The following is a 15,041-nucleotide window of genomic DNA, read 5'->3' on the forward strand; positions in this document are numbered from 1 at the left end:
TAGGGTATACGGTGCTATTTGGGATGCATCCAAGGCCATGTGTCAGGTATTGGGAGCGCTGTGTCAATAGGATTCATACTTTTAGCAGCAGGACAGAAACACCAGAATAACCTCACTGATGCCACCAGAACAGGTCCCTAAATGTGACCTGATTACATTACTTATTTTTACTGCCCGTCTCCATGGCCACCAACCACTAATTCAGTCTTCCTCTGTGTTGACCTACTCTGTGAACTACAGTGAGATGAAGTAACTAAGGTACAGAACTGGAAAGCTGAACTATCTTGTAGGTGGGGTTGATGGGAGATTTATTCATTAGTGCTCACTGTAGCAAAACATTTTGCAATGAAAGTGAGCGTTTCTTACTGAACATGTTCTGGTAGTCTCTCCTTCTTTCGGCCTGTTTGCTCCCATTTGGTTCCTAATGAATATACCCCTGGCCTGAAATATCTCAGGTGGGGTTGTTGGGAGATGGTCCACAACTAATAGAATAATAAACCCATGTTGACATTTCCATGCAGTCTTGAAGAATCAATAACATGCACATACATCTCGTGTTCATCTCATGTAAGACACTTGGACAAAGTGATTTCAACACAGTTCAAACCTTTTTTTTAATTCACATTAAATCTGCTCTCATATGATTTATTTTATGTACAGAAAGGTGCTTCACCAATACAGTAACATTGTACGTGTGTATCTGTTATAGAAAATGGTGGCTGTGGTGGGATAGTGTGTAATGCTTTATACATAGAGGTTATGTTGTCACAGATCAAGCACAGTAGTAGTAGTATCGTGTTTGGAACAACGGAGGATGAAGCCCCTACACAGTGAAATGTCAGTGGAGACATGAACACAGCCCGAGTGAGCAATTCATCATGCACCTTCTCCCTATTCATTAACATACTATCATCTCTCCCATGCCTTACTGTCTGATCCGGACTACTGTATACACGGTTCTCCAATATGTTATCGTTTAAGGGCATGTTTTGTTCTTGATTGCAGGAAATGGCAGTTACAGGTGTTCAAAGAAAAGGTACTCAGCAACACCACCACTTTGTTAAAAATGATCCCGGGGAGAACTTTCACTGTATAACATGTTGTCCGACTTACTATATTCTCAGTGTAATACTGAATGTACGCAGCAACACCACTTTGTTAAAAATGATCCCGGGGAGAACTTTCACTGTATAACATGTGTTGTCCGACTTACTATATTCTCAGTGTAGTACTGAATGTACGCAGCAACACCACTTAGTTAAAAATGATCCCGGGAAGAACTTTCACTGTATACCATGTTGTCCGACTTACTATATTCTCAGTGTAGTACTGAATGTACGCAGCAACACCACTTTGTTAAAAATGATCCCGGGGAGAACTTTCACTGTATAACATGTGTTGTCCGACTTACTATATTCTCAGTGTAGTACTGAATGTACGCAGCAGCACCAAATAAATGTAATTTCTCAGTGTAGTACTGAATGTACAAAGCAGCACCGAATAAATTTAATTTCTCAGTGTAGTACGGAATGTACGCAGCAGCACCAAATAAATGTAATTTCTCTCATCTCGTTGAAAAAAATTATAATTTTCTTCTGCTGATCACAGCAGATAAAGGGCCAATAGGTATGATGCAAAAGCCTAGAATTTCCAAAGGCAACTTTCTTTCCATAAACCAATCAGCATGCAGCTTTAGTTAGTGCCAACGTTGCCCTAGTGCATTCCTTCTCAGAGGGGGATAATTCATTAAACGACTAAAAAAAGGATGTGTGATTTGTGAGCTTTTTTTTCTGATTCTTACAATCTCTCATCTCAAACCTCATAAATACAAAAAAAAATGTTTTATCCTTTCAATATCTTCTCTTGAAACATTATTAGAAAGAATGTTTGACATCTCAGAATTTAAAGGCAATTTGCCACCAATTCTGTTCTTATTTGAAGTGCTGAGACTGATGTACTCAACACTCCTGAGGATTGTCTGTAAAGGATGGACAGAGTAGACTGCATCAACACATTTTCACTGCACTCAACTAAAAGATGATACGTAATGACTACAGCAATTTTTCACGTGAAAATAAGAATAACAAGACCAGCTTCTCTCAAAACTTCTCCTTAAAAACAGCGTCCCACAAAAAACATGTACAAAAATTAAAACGAGTCCTAAATACTCCCCTAAACATCTTTAATGTTTACTGATAGTTTATGTAAAACAATGGGTCCATAAAACAAGAAGTGTTTGCTGTTTAAGTATTAATGGAGGTTTTTAAAACCATTACTTTGAAACAGAGATAAAAAAAAAGTTAAAAGCTTGTGAAAGTATTCATCCCCCTTGGGTTTTTCCTATTTTGTTGCCTTACAACCTGGAATTAAATGGATTTTGGGGGGGTTGTATCATTTGATTTACACAACATGTCTACCACTTTAAAGATGCAAAATATTTTTTGGGGTGAAACAAACAAGAAATAAGACCAAAAAAACCCTGAAAACTTGAGCGTGCATAACTATTCACCCCCTCAAAGTCAATACTTTGTAGAGACACCATTTGCAGCAACTACAGCTGCAAGTCTCTTGGGGTATGTCTCTATGAGCTTGGCACATCTAGCCACTGGGATTTTTTCCCATTCTTCCCAGGCAAAACTGCTCCAGCTCCTTCAAGTTGGTTGGGTTCCGCTGGTGTACAACAATCTTTAAGTCATACCACAGATTCTCAACTGGATTGAGGTCTGGGCTTTGACTAGGCCATTCAAAGACATTTAAATGTTTCCCCTTAAACCACTCGAGTGTTGCTTTAGCAGTACGCTTAGGGTCATTGTCCTCCTGGATGGTGAACCTCCGTCCCAGTCTCAAATCTCTGGAAGACTGAAACAGGTTTCCCTCAAGAATTTCCCTGTATTTAGCGCCATCCATCATTCCTTCAATTCTGGCCAGTTTCCCAGTCCCTGCTGATTTAAAAAAGATACCCACAGCATGATGCTGCCACCACGCTTCACTGTGGGGATGTTGTTCTCGGGGTGATGAGAGGTGTTGGGTTTGCGCAAGACATAGCGTTTTCTTTGATGGCCAAAAAGCTAAATTTTTGTCTCATCTAACCAGAGTACCTTCTTCCATATGTTTGGGGAGTCTCCCACATGACTTTTGGCGAACACCAAACGTGTTTGCTTATTTTTTCTTTGAGCAATGGCTTTTTTTCTGGCCACTCTTCCATAAAGCCAAACTCTGTGGAGTGTACGGTTTAAAGTGGTCCTATGGACAGATACTCCAATCTCCGCTGTGGAGCTTTGCAGCTCCTTCGGGGTTATCTTTGGTCTCTTTGTTGCCTCTCTGAATAATGCCCTCCTTGCCTGGTCTGAGTTTTGGTGCGCAGCCCTCTCTTGGCAGGTTTGCTGTAGTGCCATATTCTTTCCATTTTTTAAATGATTTTTAATGGTGCTTCGTGGGATGTTCAAAGTTTCTGATATTAAAAAAAAAAAAAAACTTTGTACTTCTCCACAACTTTGTCCCTGACCTGTTTGGATCGCTCCTTGGTCTTCATGGTGCCGCTTGTTTGGTGATGTTGCAGACCTTTTAGAACAGATGTATGATCTCAGTAGATATATGACAGATCATGTGACAGATCATGTGACAGATCATGTGACAGATCATGTGACACTTAGATTGCACACAGGTGGACTTTATTTAACTAATTATGTGACTTCTGAAGGTAATTGGTTGCACCAGATCTTATTTAGGGGCTTCATAGCAAAGGGGGTGAATACATATGCACCAATTTCACGTTTTTTGTTGTTAAAACAAGTACGTTTTTTTCATTTCACTTCATCAATTGGGACCATTTTGTGTCTGTCCATTACATGAAATCCAAATAAAAATACGTTTAAAATGTCAGGTTGTAATGGAACAACATAGGAAAAATGCCAAGAGGGGTGAATACTTCTGACCAGGGCCGTATATAGGGAACAGGGTGCCATAGGGCTCTGGTCTAAAGTATTGCACTATAATAGGGAATAGGGTTCTATAGGGCTCTGGTCTAAAGTAGTGCACTATATATAGGGAACAGGGTGCCATTTGGGACCCAGACCTAGTGGTAGCCTGGGTACTAGACTATTTATGCACTCTACAATGTTACATAATCATATTTCCAAATCCTTGTTTGACAAGAAGGAACACTGTCTGGCACTCAGGCTAAGATACTGACACATAATTAAGTAAAATCAAGTATTACGACAAATCAATAAATAAGGATAATTATTATTTATAAAAATAAGGAAAATGATTGTACCCCTTTTTCTTATCAAACAGGCAGAAATATAGGCTCTCTCCCTCCCTCAGTTTTATCTGTCTCGTCCTTTTCCTCTCAGTACTGCAGTGACTGAACTAAATGAGAGCGTGTGTGTAGCAGTATAATGTGTCATTGTCATCGACTGAAGAATCCCTATGCTCCATTCCTCCCTCAGCACCATTCCTAATCATTAGTGGGCATGTGATCCCCCAGAGCTTGGAGGAACCGTACTCCCCCCACCCCCTCCTCTGTGTCCATGCCTGCCGTCTTTCCCATGTCCCAGAATGCAGTGTGCACTTCCACAGCCCTCGTCGCCGTCATCTCCCTCACTTTCAGAGGAGGACTCCCCAAACTGTTTGGGCTTCTCGTAGACGCAGCAACCTGGGGGAGGGGGGGGGGGTCAAGAATACTCAGTCATCAGCCACCAATAATATCTAGAACTGCAGCATGCACAGGCCTGTGTAAATAACATCACCCCCAAGTATCTATCGCAGAGAGCCAGCTGGGACGATGACAGAACAGGTGACTGCATCTGAACAGTCAGGAAACAGGTGGGAAATGGACACTCACACTTGGAAGACCTCCTTCCCAGATGCTCGTTGTCCACTGTGTCGCTGGACCACTCCACCTTCTTGTCAGTCTTTCTCTTCCTCAGCTTGATGGTCAGGCTACGTCCCTCCTGAGAGACACACAGAGAGGAGCCTGTTTTTGAGATTCACCTTCATACACATAACAGGCATTGGGTGTTTCTCTTGTCAACAGCGCCATGTAGCCAGTCAACATCATATTTACGTGTACTACTGGCAATGTACTAAACTTGACAGCTAGGCTAGATCAAGTGAAGTAAGATCAAATCATTTCGTCATGATTATGAGCTAGCTAACGGTTATTATGGCTGTGGTGCTAATGGTAACTAGCTAACGTTAGCTCCAATCGTTGGTGCGGCCACATGATGCATATCTACCTAGTTATTATCCTTCTTCATCATATTATTCGCTAATTATAGCAGTTTCTATAGCTAGCTTACCTGCTGGGGCGGTGGCGGTGTGTCAACTTGAACGGTCTCCGTTATCGTCTCGCTAGAAGTACCTGGCGCCTCCGCCATCCTGATATTAACCTGTCGGTTTTGAGCTCGCACCAGCTGTCAACAAGCGAAATGTCAACTGACGTTATTTTATGAACAACAATCACTCTGTTTCTTCAATCCGACACGTTGAGTCGAATTAATCGTGATCAATCCTGTCGAGATACTCTGACTTCTCTTTGGACGTTCGACGAGAAGATTTTTTGGGGGAAGGAATTCCCAGACGGACCACTTCCGGTTGCTCCCCGCACAAACGAGTCCGGTGGGGAACATTGAGCTTGATGCACTTTTGCTATGGTTGGGACACGAAAGACATAGCTAGTCAATAAGAAACTGTAAAATCTGTTTAGGCTATTAGTTCTACATAATTCATAAAGTGTTTGATAAAGTGTCAAACAAATTACAATTAAGATATAGTGAACAAATGAGTATATTCTCCGTTAGGTCGTAGTTGAAAGGTCGCAGCTAGTTTAACATGTCTGCGCCCACGAGCACATCATCTTGAAGGTAGAGCACATATTATTTATCATTCATTGGAATAATGTAGTCAACAGCGCTCAATCAATATATATTATTATGAGTATGACTATAAAACAGCAACGTAGCAAAGTGACAGAAGTCTCTGAAGAGATGCATTTAAAATATTATTCTCTTGAGTCTGTTTTACCCCAATGTATCACCTAGCTTCAATTATCATTCATGCACTTATCCAGGCAGCGTAATTAGCAAACAGAAAGCAAATGCCTAGACCCATGGCATGTTTGAAATGGATGATTGGAATGGATTTGAAAATGTCTTTAAAATGTTTCCAATGAAGGGACTCCTAGACTCATGTAGTCTATGGGAAATCACTGCCTTATTTGCTTTGCTTTCAGTTTCTCTTGATTTGTTTTACAGGAGATGTTGAGGTCCGCCTGTGGCCTCTCTGTGAGGGCAGCAGAGAGGGCAATTCACAGACAATGTTCACGTAGGCTCTACTCTCACAATGCGGAAAAACCTCCTCCTCAATCTACTCCCCGGACCCAGGCGGAGAAAGAGAGGCGGAGGAGAGATAAGGAGGAGGCCATACTGAGCAGTCAACACAACGTAGGTGACCTCACTCCTAGTTAGTGGACTCTTACACTTAACAAACAAAGACATAGACTTGTTTTGTTTTACATGAAAGTTAAATCCATTTTCAGAATGTTGAAGATCAAGGAATGAAATGGAGTGAGAAAGAGAGGATAGCGTACAGTGTTTCAACACCTCCTGGGGAGAAGAAAGGTAATGAATGTCCCAAAGACTTTGGTGATGGAGGAAAAAATGGATACAGTTACATATCGGCATATTATTTTTGAAGATATATATTGTATCGTTTTGACAATATCGCAATAATATTTTTTACGCTAGTTGGCAATTACTCCAGTATTTTTCCTTCGTAGCTTGTTTTCCGTCTTCTTTTTAAAAAGGGAGCCCATGTGTTTTCAGCACTTTTATTTCCATGACTGATCAACACTCGTTATCATGTCTCTGTCTTGTCCCTCTGCAGCAGACATGTGGTGAGCGATGTGTTTTTAACATCAAATCTCAATAAAAATCACAGTATCCAATTGCAATACATATAGAATCAGGAGAATCGCAATACATATCGTTTCGGCACCAAAGTATCGTGATAATATCGTATCGTGAGGTCCCTAAAAGACTTACACCCACCCTTACGTCCTGACGCAGAGATCAGGCTGGTTTCACTGGGATAATACAACAAGTGGTCTATTGACGCACTCGCCTTGCTCCCGTGTGGCAACACTCTCTCGCTAAATGAATTCCTCTCTTGTTATTCACCATCCCTTGTTTAGACACCACCCTGCCCTTCCCTTCGTCCTACAGCCCGGAGTATGTGGAGACCAGTTGGTACCCGTGGTGGGAGAAGGAAGGCTTCTTCACCCCAGAGATCAATGTAAGAGAATAGAGCATTATAATAAGCCATATTTCAAACTGCCTGATGATGCTCCCATGTTAGGAACAATCTATTCACATAACACAGCTCTAATAACAATGTATGTGATAGTGCTCTAATAGTTGGATTTAATCTAATGCCCATGTTGTTGTTATTGTTATTTTTGTTGTTGTATCAACGTTTAGGATAGACTGCCACATGCTGTGAATCGCTCCTTCTCAATGTGTATCCCTCCGCCTAATGTGACTGGCACGCTGCACCTCGGCCATGCACTCACAGTGGCCATAGAGGATGCATTGGTCCGCTGGTAACTATTTCTCACGGACAATAATAGAATCAGTTGGTTAGAGATGTTTCCTTTTTTGGCTGAAATGAAATGGCACCACATCAAATTCCTATCCGTCTCAGAGCTGAAATGTGTTACTTTTTGAATGGCTAATGTATTTGACATGTTTTAGGAGATGTGATGAAGTGTATTGTTGTACTGATTGAATGTGTGGTTGTATCAGGAGGAGGATGCAGGGCTACAAAGTTGTCTGGGTACCAGGCTGTGACCATGCAGGCATCGCTACGCAGGTACGTCTCCCTGACCTGGCTATCCTTATTATCTTTCACATTTGCTTCTCTTTCAAGCTAAATGTAAAACCTGTGTCCAACCTTCTGGTCTTAATCTCAGACGGTGGTGGAGAGGAGGTTGTTTAGGGAACGAGGGAAGAGAAGACAGGACCTCAGCAGGGAGGAGTTTCTAAAGGAGGTGTGGACGTGGAAGAAAGAGTGAGTATGAGGTCCCTTTCTGTCCTTTTATTATGTCTCTGTCCCTTTTTCTCTCTCTCCTCTGCCTGCTGTTCTCTGACACTGCTTTCCACTGTCATTAGCAGACTCCTACGACTATCCATCTTCTTAATGAGATAAAGCAAGATGATTCTATTTTCATATTTGGTTCTGTCTCTCTGTGTGTTCCAGTAAGGATTCTGTCTGTCTGTGTGTTCTAGTAAGGGTTCTGTCTGTGTGTTCCAGTGCGGATTCTGTCTCTCTCTGTCTGTCTGTCTGTCTGTCTGTCTGTCTGTCTGTCTGTCTGTCTGTCTGTCTGTGTGTTCCAGTACAGGTTCTGTCTGTCTGTCTGTGTGTTCTAGTAAGGGTTCTGTCTGTGTGTGTGTTCCAGGAAGGGAGAGGAGATCTATCACCAGCTGAGGGAACTTGGTGCGTCTCTGGACTGGAGCAGAGCCTGCTTCACCATGGATCCAGTAAGACAGTACTATTACACTACATCATCACAGACTCACTGGCCTTGTGGTTAGAATGTCCGCCCTGAGATTGGATGGTTGGGAGTTCGATCTCCGGCCACGTCCTACCAGAGACTGTAAAAATGGGACCCTATGAGTCTCTGCTCAGCACTCAGCATTAAGGAAATAGATTGGAGATACGGCGCTGCGATACACTAGTGTCCTGTCCAGGGGGTGTTCATCAGAAACAGGAGATAGACTAGTGTCCTGTCCAGGGGTGTTCATCAGAAACAGGAGATAGACTAGTGTCCTGTCCAGGGGGTGTTCATCAGAAACAGGAGATAGACTAGTGTCCTGTCCAGGGGGTGTTTATCAGAAACAGGAGATAGACTAGTGTCCTGTCCAGGGGTGTTCATCAGAAACAGGAGATAGACTAGTGTCCTGTCCAGGGGGTGTTCATCAGTAACAGGAGATAGACTAGTGTCCTGTCCAGGGGGTGTTCATCAGTAACAGGAGATAGACTAGTGTCCTGTCCAGGGGGTGTTCATCAGTAACAGGAGATAGACTAGTGTCCTGTCCAGGACGTGTTCATCAGTAACAGGAGATAGACTAGTGTCCTGTCCAGGGGGTGTTCATCAGTAACAGGAGATAGACTAGTGTCCTGTCCAGGGGGTGTTGATCAGTAACAGGAGATAGACTAGTGTCCTGTCCAGGGGGTGTTGATCAGTAACAGGAGATAGACTAGTGTCCTGTCCAGGGGGTGTTCATCAGTAACAGGAGATAGACTAGTGTCCTGTCCAGGGGGTGTTCATCAGTAACAGGAGATATACTCGTGTCCTGTCCAGGGGGTGTTCATCAGTAACAGGAGATATACTCGTGTCCTGTCCAGGGGGTGTCCATCAGTAACTGAAACAGAAAGCAAGTCTTGTCTACTTATATACCACACTGTTATAGTATTGTTATTGTAGTATGTTATGTTATTGATGTCGTTATCACATACAGGTTATGTTATTGTCCGTTCTTCTGCTCAGCTTTTTCTTCCTGTGTGTGTACCTTTTGTGTGTGGGTGTTTTCAGGGCTTCAGCAGTGCTGTGACCGAGGCCTTTGTAAGGCTGTGTGACTCTGGTCTGATCTATCGCTCAGAGGGGCTGGTCAACTGGAGCTGTGCTTTGGAGTCGGCCATCTCTGATATAGAGGTTAGTCTATCATCTCTGATATAGTCTATCATCTCTGATATAGTCTATCATCTCTGATATAGTCTATCATCTCTGATATAGTCTATCATCTCTGATATAGTCTATCATCTCTGATATAGTCGGCCATCTCTGACGTAGAGGTTAGTCGGCCATCTCTGACGTAGAGGTTAGTCGGCCATCTCTGACGTAGAGGTTAGTCTTAACTATTAGACGAGACCCTCTACTCTCATAGTGTTAGCATGTCACTTTAGCAACAACATCATCTTTGCTATGTGCTACAGAACATGATGTACAGCTTCAGTTTGTACAATTTATTGTCTGCAGTTAAATAAGATTTTATTTTCAAATTGTAAACTTGAGATGATGAATCATCGTGGTGTTTTAAATGAGAGATGTGTTGACCCTTCCTGCAGGTTGACTCCAAGCAGCTGTCTGGCAGAACCCTGTTGTCTGTCCCTGGATACCAGAACAGGGTGGAGTTTGGGACCATGGTCACCTTTAGCTACCCTATAGACGGCCAGGGTGAGTGGTTGGTTGAGTCCCAAATGGCACCCTATTTAGGGCTCTGGACAAAAGTAGTGCACTGTGTAGGGAATAGGGTGCCATTTGAGATGTAATCTCAGTATCTGAGTTGTGATCTTCCTGTATGTCTGCTGTTCTCTGGGATTTTTCCCATCTTTCCTGTTTATACTCTCTCTCTCTCTCTCTTTATTAGATGGAGAGGTGGCAGTGTCGACCACTCGTCCTGAGACCATGTTGGGTGATGTGGCCATCGCTGTGCATCCTGAGGACCCTCGATATCAGGCTAGTATACTTCAGATTAAATCCTGAGGACCCTTGATATCAGGCTAGTATACTTCAGATTACATCAGGCTAGAATACTTCAGATTACATCAGGCTAGAATACTTCAGATTACATCAGGCTAGAATACTTCAGATTACATCAAGCTAGAATACTTCAGATTAAATCCTGAGGACCCTCGATATCAGGCTAGTATACTTCAGATTACATCAGGCTAGAATACTTCAGATTAAATCCTGAGGACCCTCGATATCAGGCTAGAATACTTCAGATTACATCAGGCTAGAATACTTCAGATTAAATCCTGAGGACCCTCGATATCAGGCTAGTATACTTCAGATTACATCAGGCTAGAATACTTCAGATTACATCAGGCTAGAATACTTCAGATTACATCAGGCTAGAATACTTCAGATTACATCCTGAGGACCCTCGACATCTTTATTGTACCACTGTGTATGATTACTAGTTGTCTTTTAGCTGAGACTTCTAAATGGTTCACTACTATTTGTCTTGCAGGCAGTTCATGGTAAACAGTGCAGACACCCATTCGCTGACCGACTCTTACCCATCATCACTGACACTATGGTGGACATGGAGCTGGGTACAGGTACAGGAACGGTCTTGATGATCTGATGGAATTTGAACAGCAATGCGTCAGGAACAAGAACAAGCTAGTTATGCTAAAGGCTGTTATGCTACACAACAACGATTATTCTGAAAACCATTCCTTATTTATTGTTCTGTCTGTCTTGTCTGTCCTGTCTGTCCTGTCTGTCCTGTCTGTCTGTCTGTCTGTCTGTCTGTCTGTCTGTCTGTCTGTCTGTCTGTCTGTCTGTCTGTCTGTCATTCTCTGTCTGTCCTGTCTGTCTGTCTCTCTCTCTGTCTGTGTCTCTGTCTCTCTCTCTGTCTTTCTCTGTCTGTCCTATCCGCCTGTCTGTCTCTCTGTCTGTCTCTGTCCTGTCTGTCTGTCTCTCTCGCTCTCTCTCTCTGTCGTTCTCTCACTGTCCTGTCCGTCTCTCTCTCTCTGTCTCTCTCTCTCTCTCTCTCTGTCTCTGTCTCTCTCTCTCTGTCCTGTCTATCTGTCTCTTTCGCTCTCTTTCTCTGTCGGTCTCTCTCTCTGTCCTGTCCATCTGTCTCTCTCTCTCTCTCTCTCTCTGTCTCTCTCTCTGTCCTGTCTATCTGTCTCTCTCGCTCTCTTTCTCTGTCCATCTGTGTCTGTCTCTGTCTGTCCCTGTCTGTCCGTCTGTTTCTGTCTGTGTTTCTCAGGTGCTGTAAAAGTTACTCCAGCTCACGACCACACTGACTTCCTGCTTTCCCAGCGGCACTCTCTTCCTCGCCTCACTGTGATTGGAGGAGACGGCACAATGACCCCTCTCTGTGGCCAATGGCTGGAGGTACACTATCTCATCCAGAGATTGTTGCTGTCGGTTACTGTGATCTGTCTGGCAGTTCCGTAACATCTGAGAGATATCTAATCTTTCCCTCCCATCACAGGGAGTGAAGCGTTTTGATGCCAGAGAACAAGTGATCGATGCACTGACAGAGAAGATGCTGTTCAGAGGGAAAAGGGATCATGCCATGTCTTTACCTGTCTGCAGGTAGAGGGAGACATTCACTGTCTGTTCCCTCTCTCTTGAGACGGAAAGGGTGTTCGAATCACATGTAGTGCCCTGATAATGTAGTGCCCTGATAATGTAGTGCCCTGATAATGTAGTGCCCTAATAATGTAGGGCCCTGATAATGTAGTGCCCTGATAATGTAGTGCCCTGATAATGTAGGGCCCTAATAATGTAGGGCCCTGATAATGTAGTGCCCTAATAATGTAGTGCCCTAATAATGTAGTACCCTAATAATGTAGTGCCCTGATAATGTAGGGCCCTGATAATGTAGGGCCCTGATAATGTAGTGCCCCGATAATGTAGTGCCCCGATAATGTAGTGCCCCGATAATGTAGTGCCCCGATAAATCAAACCCAGATTATGGGATAAATTAAAAACAGGATTACTTTTTGCAGTGAAAGACAGTATGTTTACAAGTGACATACAGGACAGGGGTTTTTTTCACAGAGGAAAGTGAATGAATCACCACATTCAGAATTGCTGGCTAAAATGAATAATTATGTCAGTTATCCCAGAAGCTGTTTTGATTTAGTCAGTAATCTAATATGTGTACAGAAGAGATATGGGTTAGATGTGGGTTAGATGTGGGTTAGATGTGGGTTAGATGTGGTTACCTGCTGTTCATCCAGAATGCCCATCTCCTGCAATTTCACATAGAAATCCAATCAGTTACCCAAAATGAACTGAATAACAGAACAGATAACACGTCAGGGTAACACGTCAGGGTAACACGTCAGGGTAACGCTTAACACTTCAGGGTAACAGGTCAGGATAACAGGTCAGGGTAGCACGTCAGGGTAACAGGTCAGGGTAACAGGTCAGGGTAACAGGTCAGAGTAACAGGTCAGGGTAACGCATCAGGGTAACACTTAACACGTCAGGGTAACGCGTCAGGGTAACACGTCAGGGTAACACTTAACACGTCAGGGTAACGCGTCAGGGTAACACGTCAGGGTAACGCTTAACACGTCAGGGTAACACGTCAGGGTAACAGGTCAGGGTAACAGGTCAGGGTAACGCGTCAGGGTAACACGTCAGGGTAACACTTAACACGTCAGGGTAACACTTAACACGTCAGGGTAACACGCCAGGGTAACACGTCAGGGTAACAGGTCAGGGTAACACGTAACACGTCAGGGTAACACGTCAGGGTAACACGTAACACGTCAGGGTAACACGTCAGGGTAACACGTCAGGGTAACACGTAACACGTCAGGGTAACACGTCAGGGTAACACGTCAGGGTAACATGTAACACGTCAGGGTAACACGTCAGGGTAACGCGTCAGGGTAACACGTCAGGGTAACACGTCAGGGTAACAGGTCAGGGTAACACGTAACACGTCAGGGTAACACGTCAGGGTAACACGTAACACGTCAGGGTAACACGTAACACGTCAGGGTAACACGTCAGGGTAACACGTCAGGGTAACACGTAACACGTCAGGGTAACATGTAACACGTCAGGGTAACACGTCAGGGTAACGCGTCAGGGTAACACGTCAGGGTAACGCGCCAGGGTAACACGTAACGCGCCAGGGTAACGCGTCAGGGTAACGCGTCAGGGTAACGCGTCAGGGTAACACGTCAGGGTAACGCGTCAGGATCGTCAGCATCTTGTTTACTATCCTACTGACCTCATCATAGAGTGAAGGCCACACCCAGTTGCTATGGTAAAGCTATTTTGTCTTATTCTGCTAATTATTTCTCTTGTCCTCTTTCCCCCTCCTGTGTGTCAGTCGTTCTGGGGATGTCATTGAACCTTTGTTGAAGAAGCAGTGGTTTGTGCGTTGTGGAGAGATGGCCCAGAGAGCCATACAGGTGATTGGACTGTCTTTGTGTTGTAGTATTTGCTGTTACCTCAGCCTGTCTGCTTCAGTGGCACCCTATTCCCTACACAGTGCACTGCTTTTAACCACTGCCCTGTGTTGGTGAGAAGGTCTGTGTTGGTGAGAAGGTCTGTGTTGGTGAGAAGGTCTGTGTTGGTGAGAAGGTCTGTGTAGTAATGTAATGTAATGGCACTGACTCTCTCCACCTCTTTCTCCCTCTCTCTCCACCCTCTTTCTCTCTCTCCCCCTCTTTCTCTGCTCTTCTCTTTCTCTCTCCTCTCTCCACCCTCTTTCTCTCCCCCTCTTTCTCTCCTCTTCTCTTTCTCTCTCTTTCTCTCTCTCTCCACCCTCTTTCTCTCTCCCCCTCTTTCTCTCTCTCCTCTCTCTCCCTCTCTCCCTCTGTCTCTCTCTCCCTCTCTCTGTCTCTGTGTGTCTCGCTCTCTCTCCTCTCTCTCCCTCTCTGTGTGTCTCGCTCTCTCTACTATCTCTCCCTCTCCCTCTCTGTGTGTCTCGCTCTCTCTCCTCTCTCTCCCTCTCTGTGTGTCTCGCTCTCTCTCCTCTCTCTCCCTCTCCCTCTCTGTGTGTCTCGCTCTCTCTCCTCTCTCTCCCTCTCCCTCTCTGTGTGTCTCTCTCTCTCCTCTTTCTCCCTCTGTGTCTCTCTCTCTCTCTCTCTCTGTGTGTCTCTCTCTCTCTCTCCTCTCTCTCCCTCTCTGTGTGTCTCTCTCTCTCTCTCCTCTCCCTCAGGCAGTAGATGAGGGACAGTTAGAGATCATTCCTCACTTTTACACCAAAACATGGAGTAGCTGGCTCTCCAACATCAGGTCAGTAGAGTGGAGAAAGTATTACTTTTCTAAATATCAAAAGGTCCCCCCCCCCCCTGGACCTAGCTGCAAGATTCTCAGAAGGAGAGAGAAATAAGCAGGACATCTGGAATCTTCCAACTAGGATGTCAGTCACATTTATATTCCGAACTGAACTGAACAATAATAGTGTGCCGTGTGAGAGAATCAACAACCAGTCTGTTTGTTTGTCTTCCTGCTGGACTAGCAACACCGGGCCCCGACATCTTCATTG

The 15,041-nt window shown here is 44.1% G+C and overlaps 2 protein-coding genes across 3 annotated transcripts in view; one reads left to right on the plus strand and one right to left on the minus strand.

Moving 5' to 3' along the window:
* Positions 1-589: 589 nt before the first annotated feature.
* On the minus strand, positions 590-5,615 carry LOC139373852 (protein phosphatase 1, regulatory (inhibitor) subunit 11). The gene is made up of 3 exons (XM_071114936.1): positions 5,304-5,615; positions 4,847-4,955; positions 590-4,657 (listed from the first exon to the last, which is right to left on the minus strand). The coding sequence occupies exons 1-3, from the start codon at positions 5,379-5,381 to the stop codon at positions 4,467-4,469; spliced, it is 378 nt and encodes a 125-aa protein (XP_070971037.1). The 5' UTR covers positions 5,382-5,615; the 3' UTR covers positions 590-4,466.
* LOC139373851 (valyl-tRNA synthetase 2, mitochondrial) overlaps positions 5,591-15,041 on the plus strand; it is a 41,342-nt gene continuing 31,891 nt past the window's right edge. The window contains exons 1-16 of one of the 2 annotated variants that reach the window (XM_071114935.1): positions 5,591-5,867; positions 6,258-6,446; positions 6,542-6,623; positions 7,196-7,296; positions 7,482-7,603; positions 7,806-7,872; positions 7,973-8,070; positions 8,459-8,540; positions 9,596-9,715; positions 10,129-10,237; positions 10,431-10,523; positions 11,041-11,127; positions 11,787-11,914; positions 12,015-12,118; positions 13,878-13,959; positions 14,712-14,788. In XM_071114935.1, the coding sequence (XP_070971036.1) occupies positions 6,261-6,446; positions 6,542-6,623; positions 7,196-7,296; positions 7,482-7,603; positions 7,806-7,872; positions 7,973-8,070; positions 8,459-8,540; positions 9,596-9,715; positions 10,129-10,237; positions 10,431-10,523; positions 11,041-11,127; positions 11,787-11,914; positions 12,015-12,118; positions 13,878-13,959; positions 14,712-14,788 (1,538 nt within the window). In that variant the 5' untranslated portion in view covers positions 5,591-5,867; positions 6,258-6,260. Of the gene's footprint in view, positions 5,868-6,257; positions 6,447-6,541; positions 6,624-7,195; positions 7,297-7,481; positions 7,604-7,805; positions 7,873-7,972; positions 8,071-8,458; positions 8,541-9,595; positions 9,716-10,128; positions 10,238-10,430; positions 10,524-11,036; positions 11,128-11,786; positions 11,915-12,014; positions 12,119-13,877; positions 13,960-14,711; positions 14,789-15,041 lie in introns of both variants that reach the window. The other variant, XM_071114934.1, reaches the window with a different exon arrangement.

The sequence above is a fragment of the Oncorhynchus clarkii genome, chromosome 18, assembly GCF_045791955.1.
Source record: "Oncorhynchus clarkii lewisi isolate Uvic-CL-2024 chromosome 18, UVic_Ocla_1.0, whole genome shotgun sequence".
NCBI lineage: Eukaryota > Metazoa > Chordata > Actinopteri > Salmoniformes > Salmonidae > Oncorhynchus > Oncorhynchus clarkii.

Bases quoted from the DNA above. Each gene is read 5' to 3' on its own strand.
- LOC139373852 (XM_071114936.1), bottom strand. From the start codon at position 5,381: ATGGCGGAGGCGCCAGGTACTTCTAGCGAGACGATAACGGAGACCGTT. The intron at 4,956-5,303 runs GTAAGCTAGCTA...TGTGTCTCTCAG, and splicing joins CACCGCCACCGCCCCAGCAG to GAGGGACGTAGCCTGACCAT. The intron at 4,658-4,846 runs GTGAGTGTCCAT...CCCCTCCCCCAG, and splicing joins GGGAAGGAGGTCTTCCAAGT to GTTGCTGCGTCTACGAGAAG.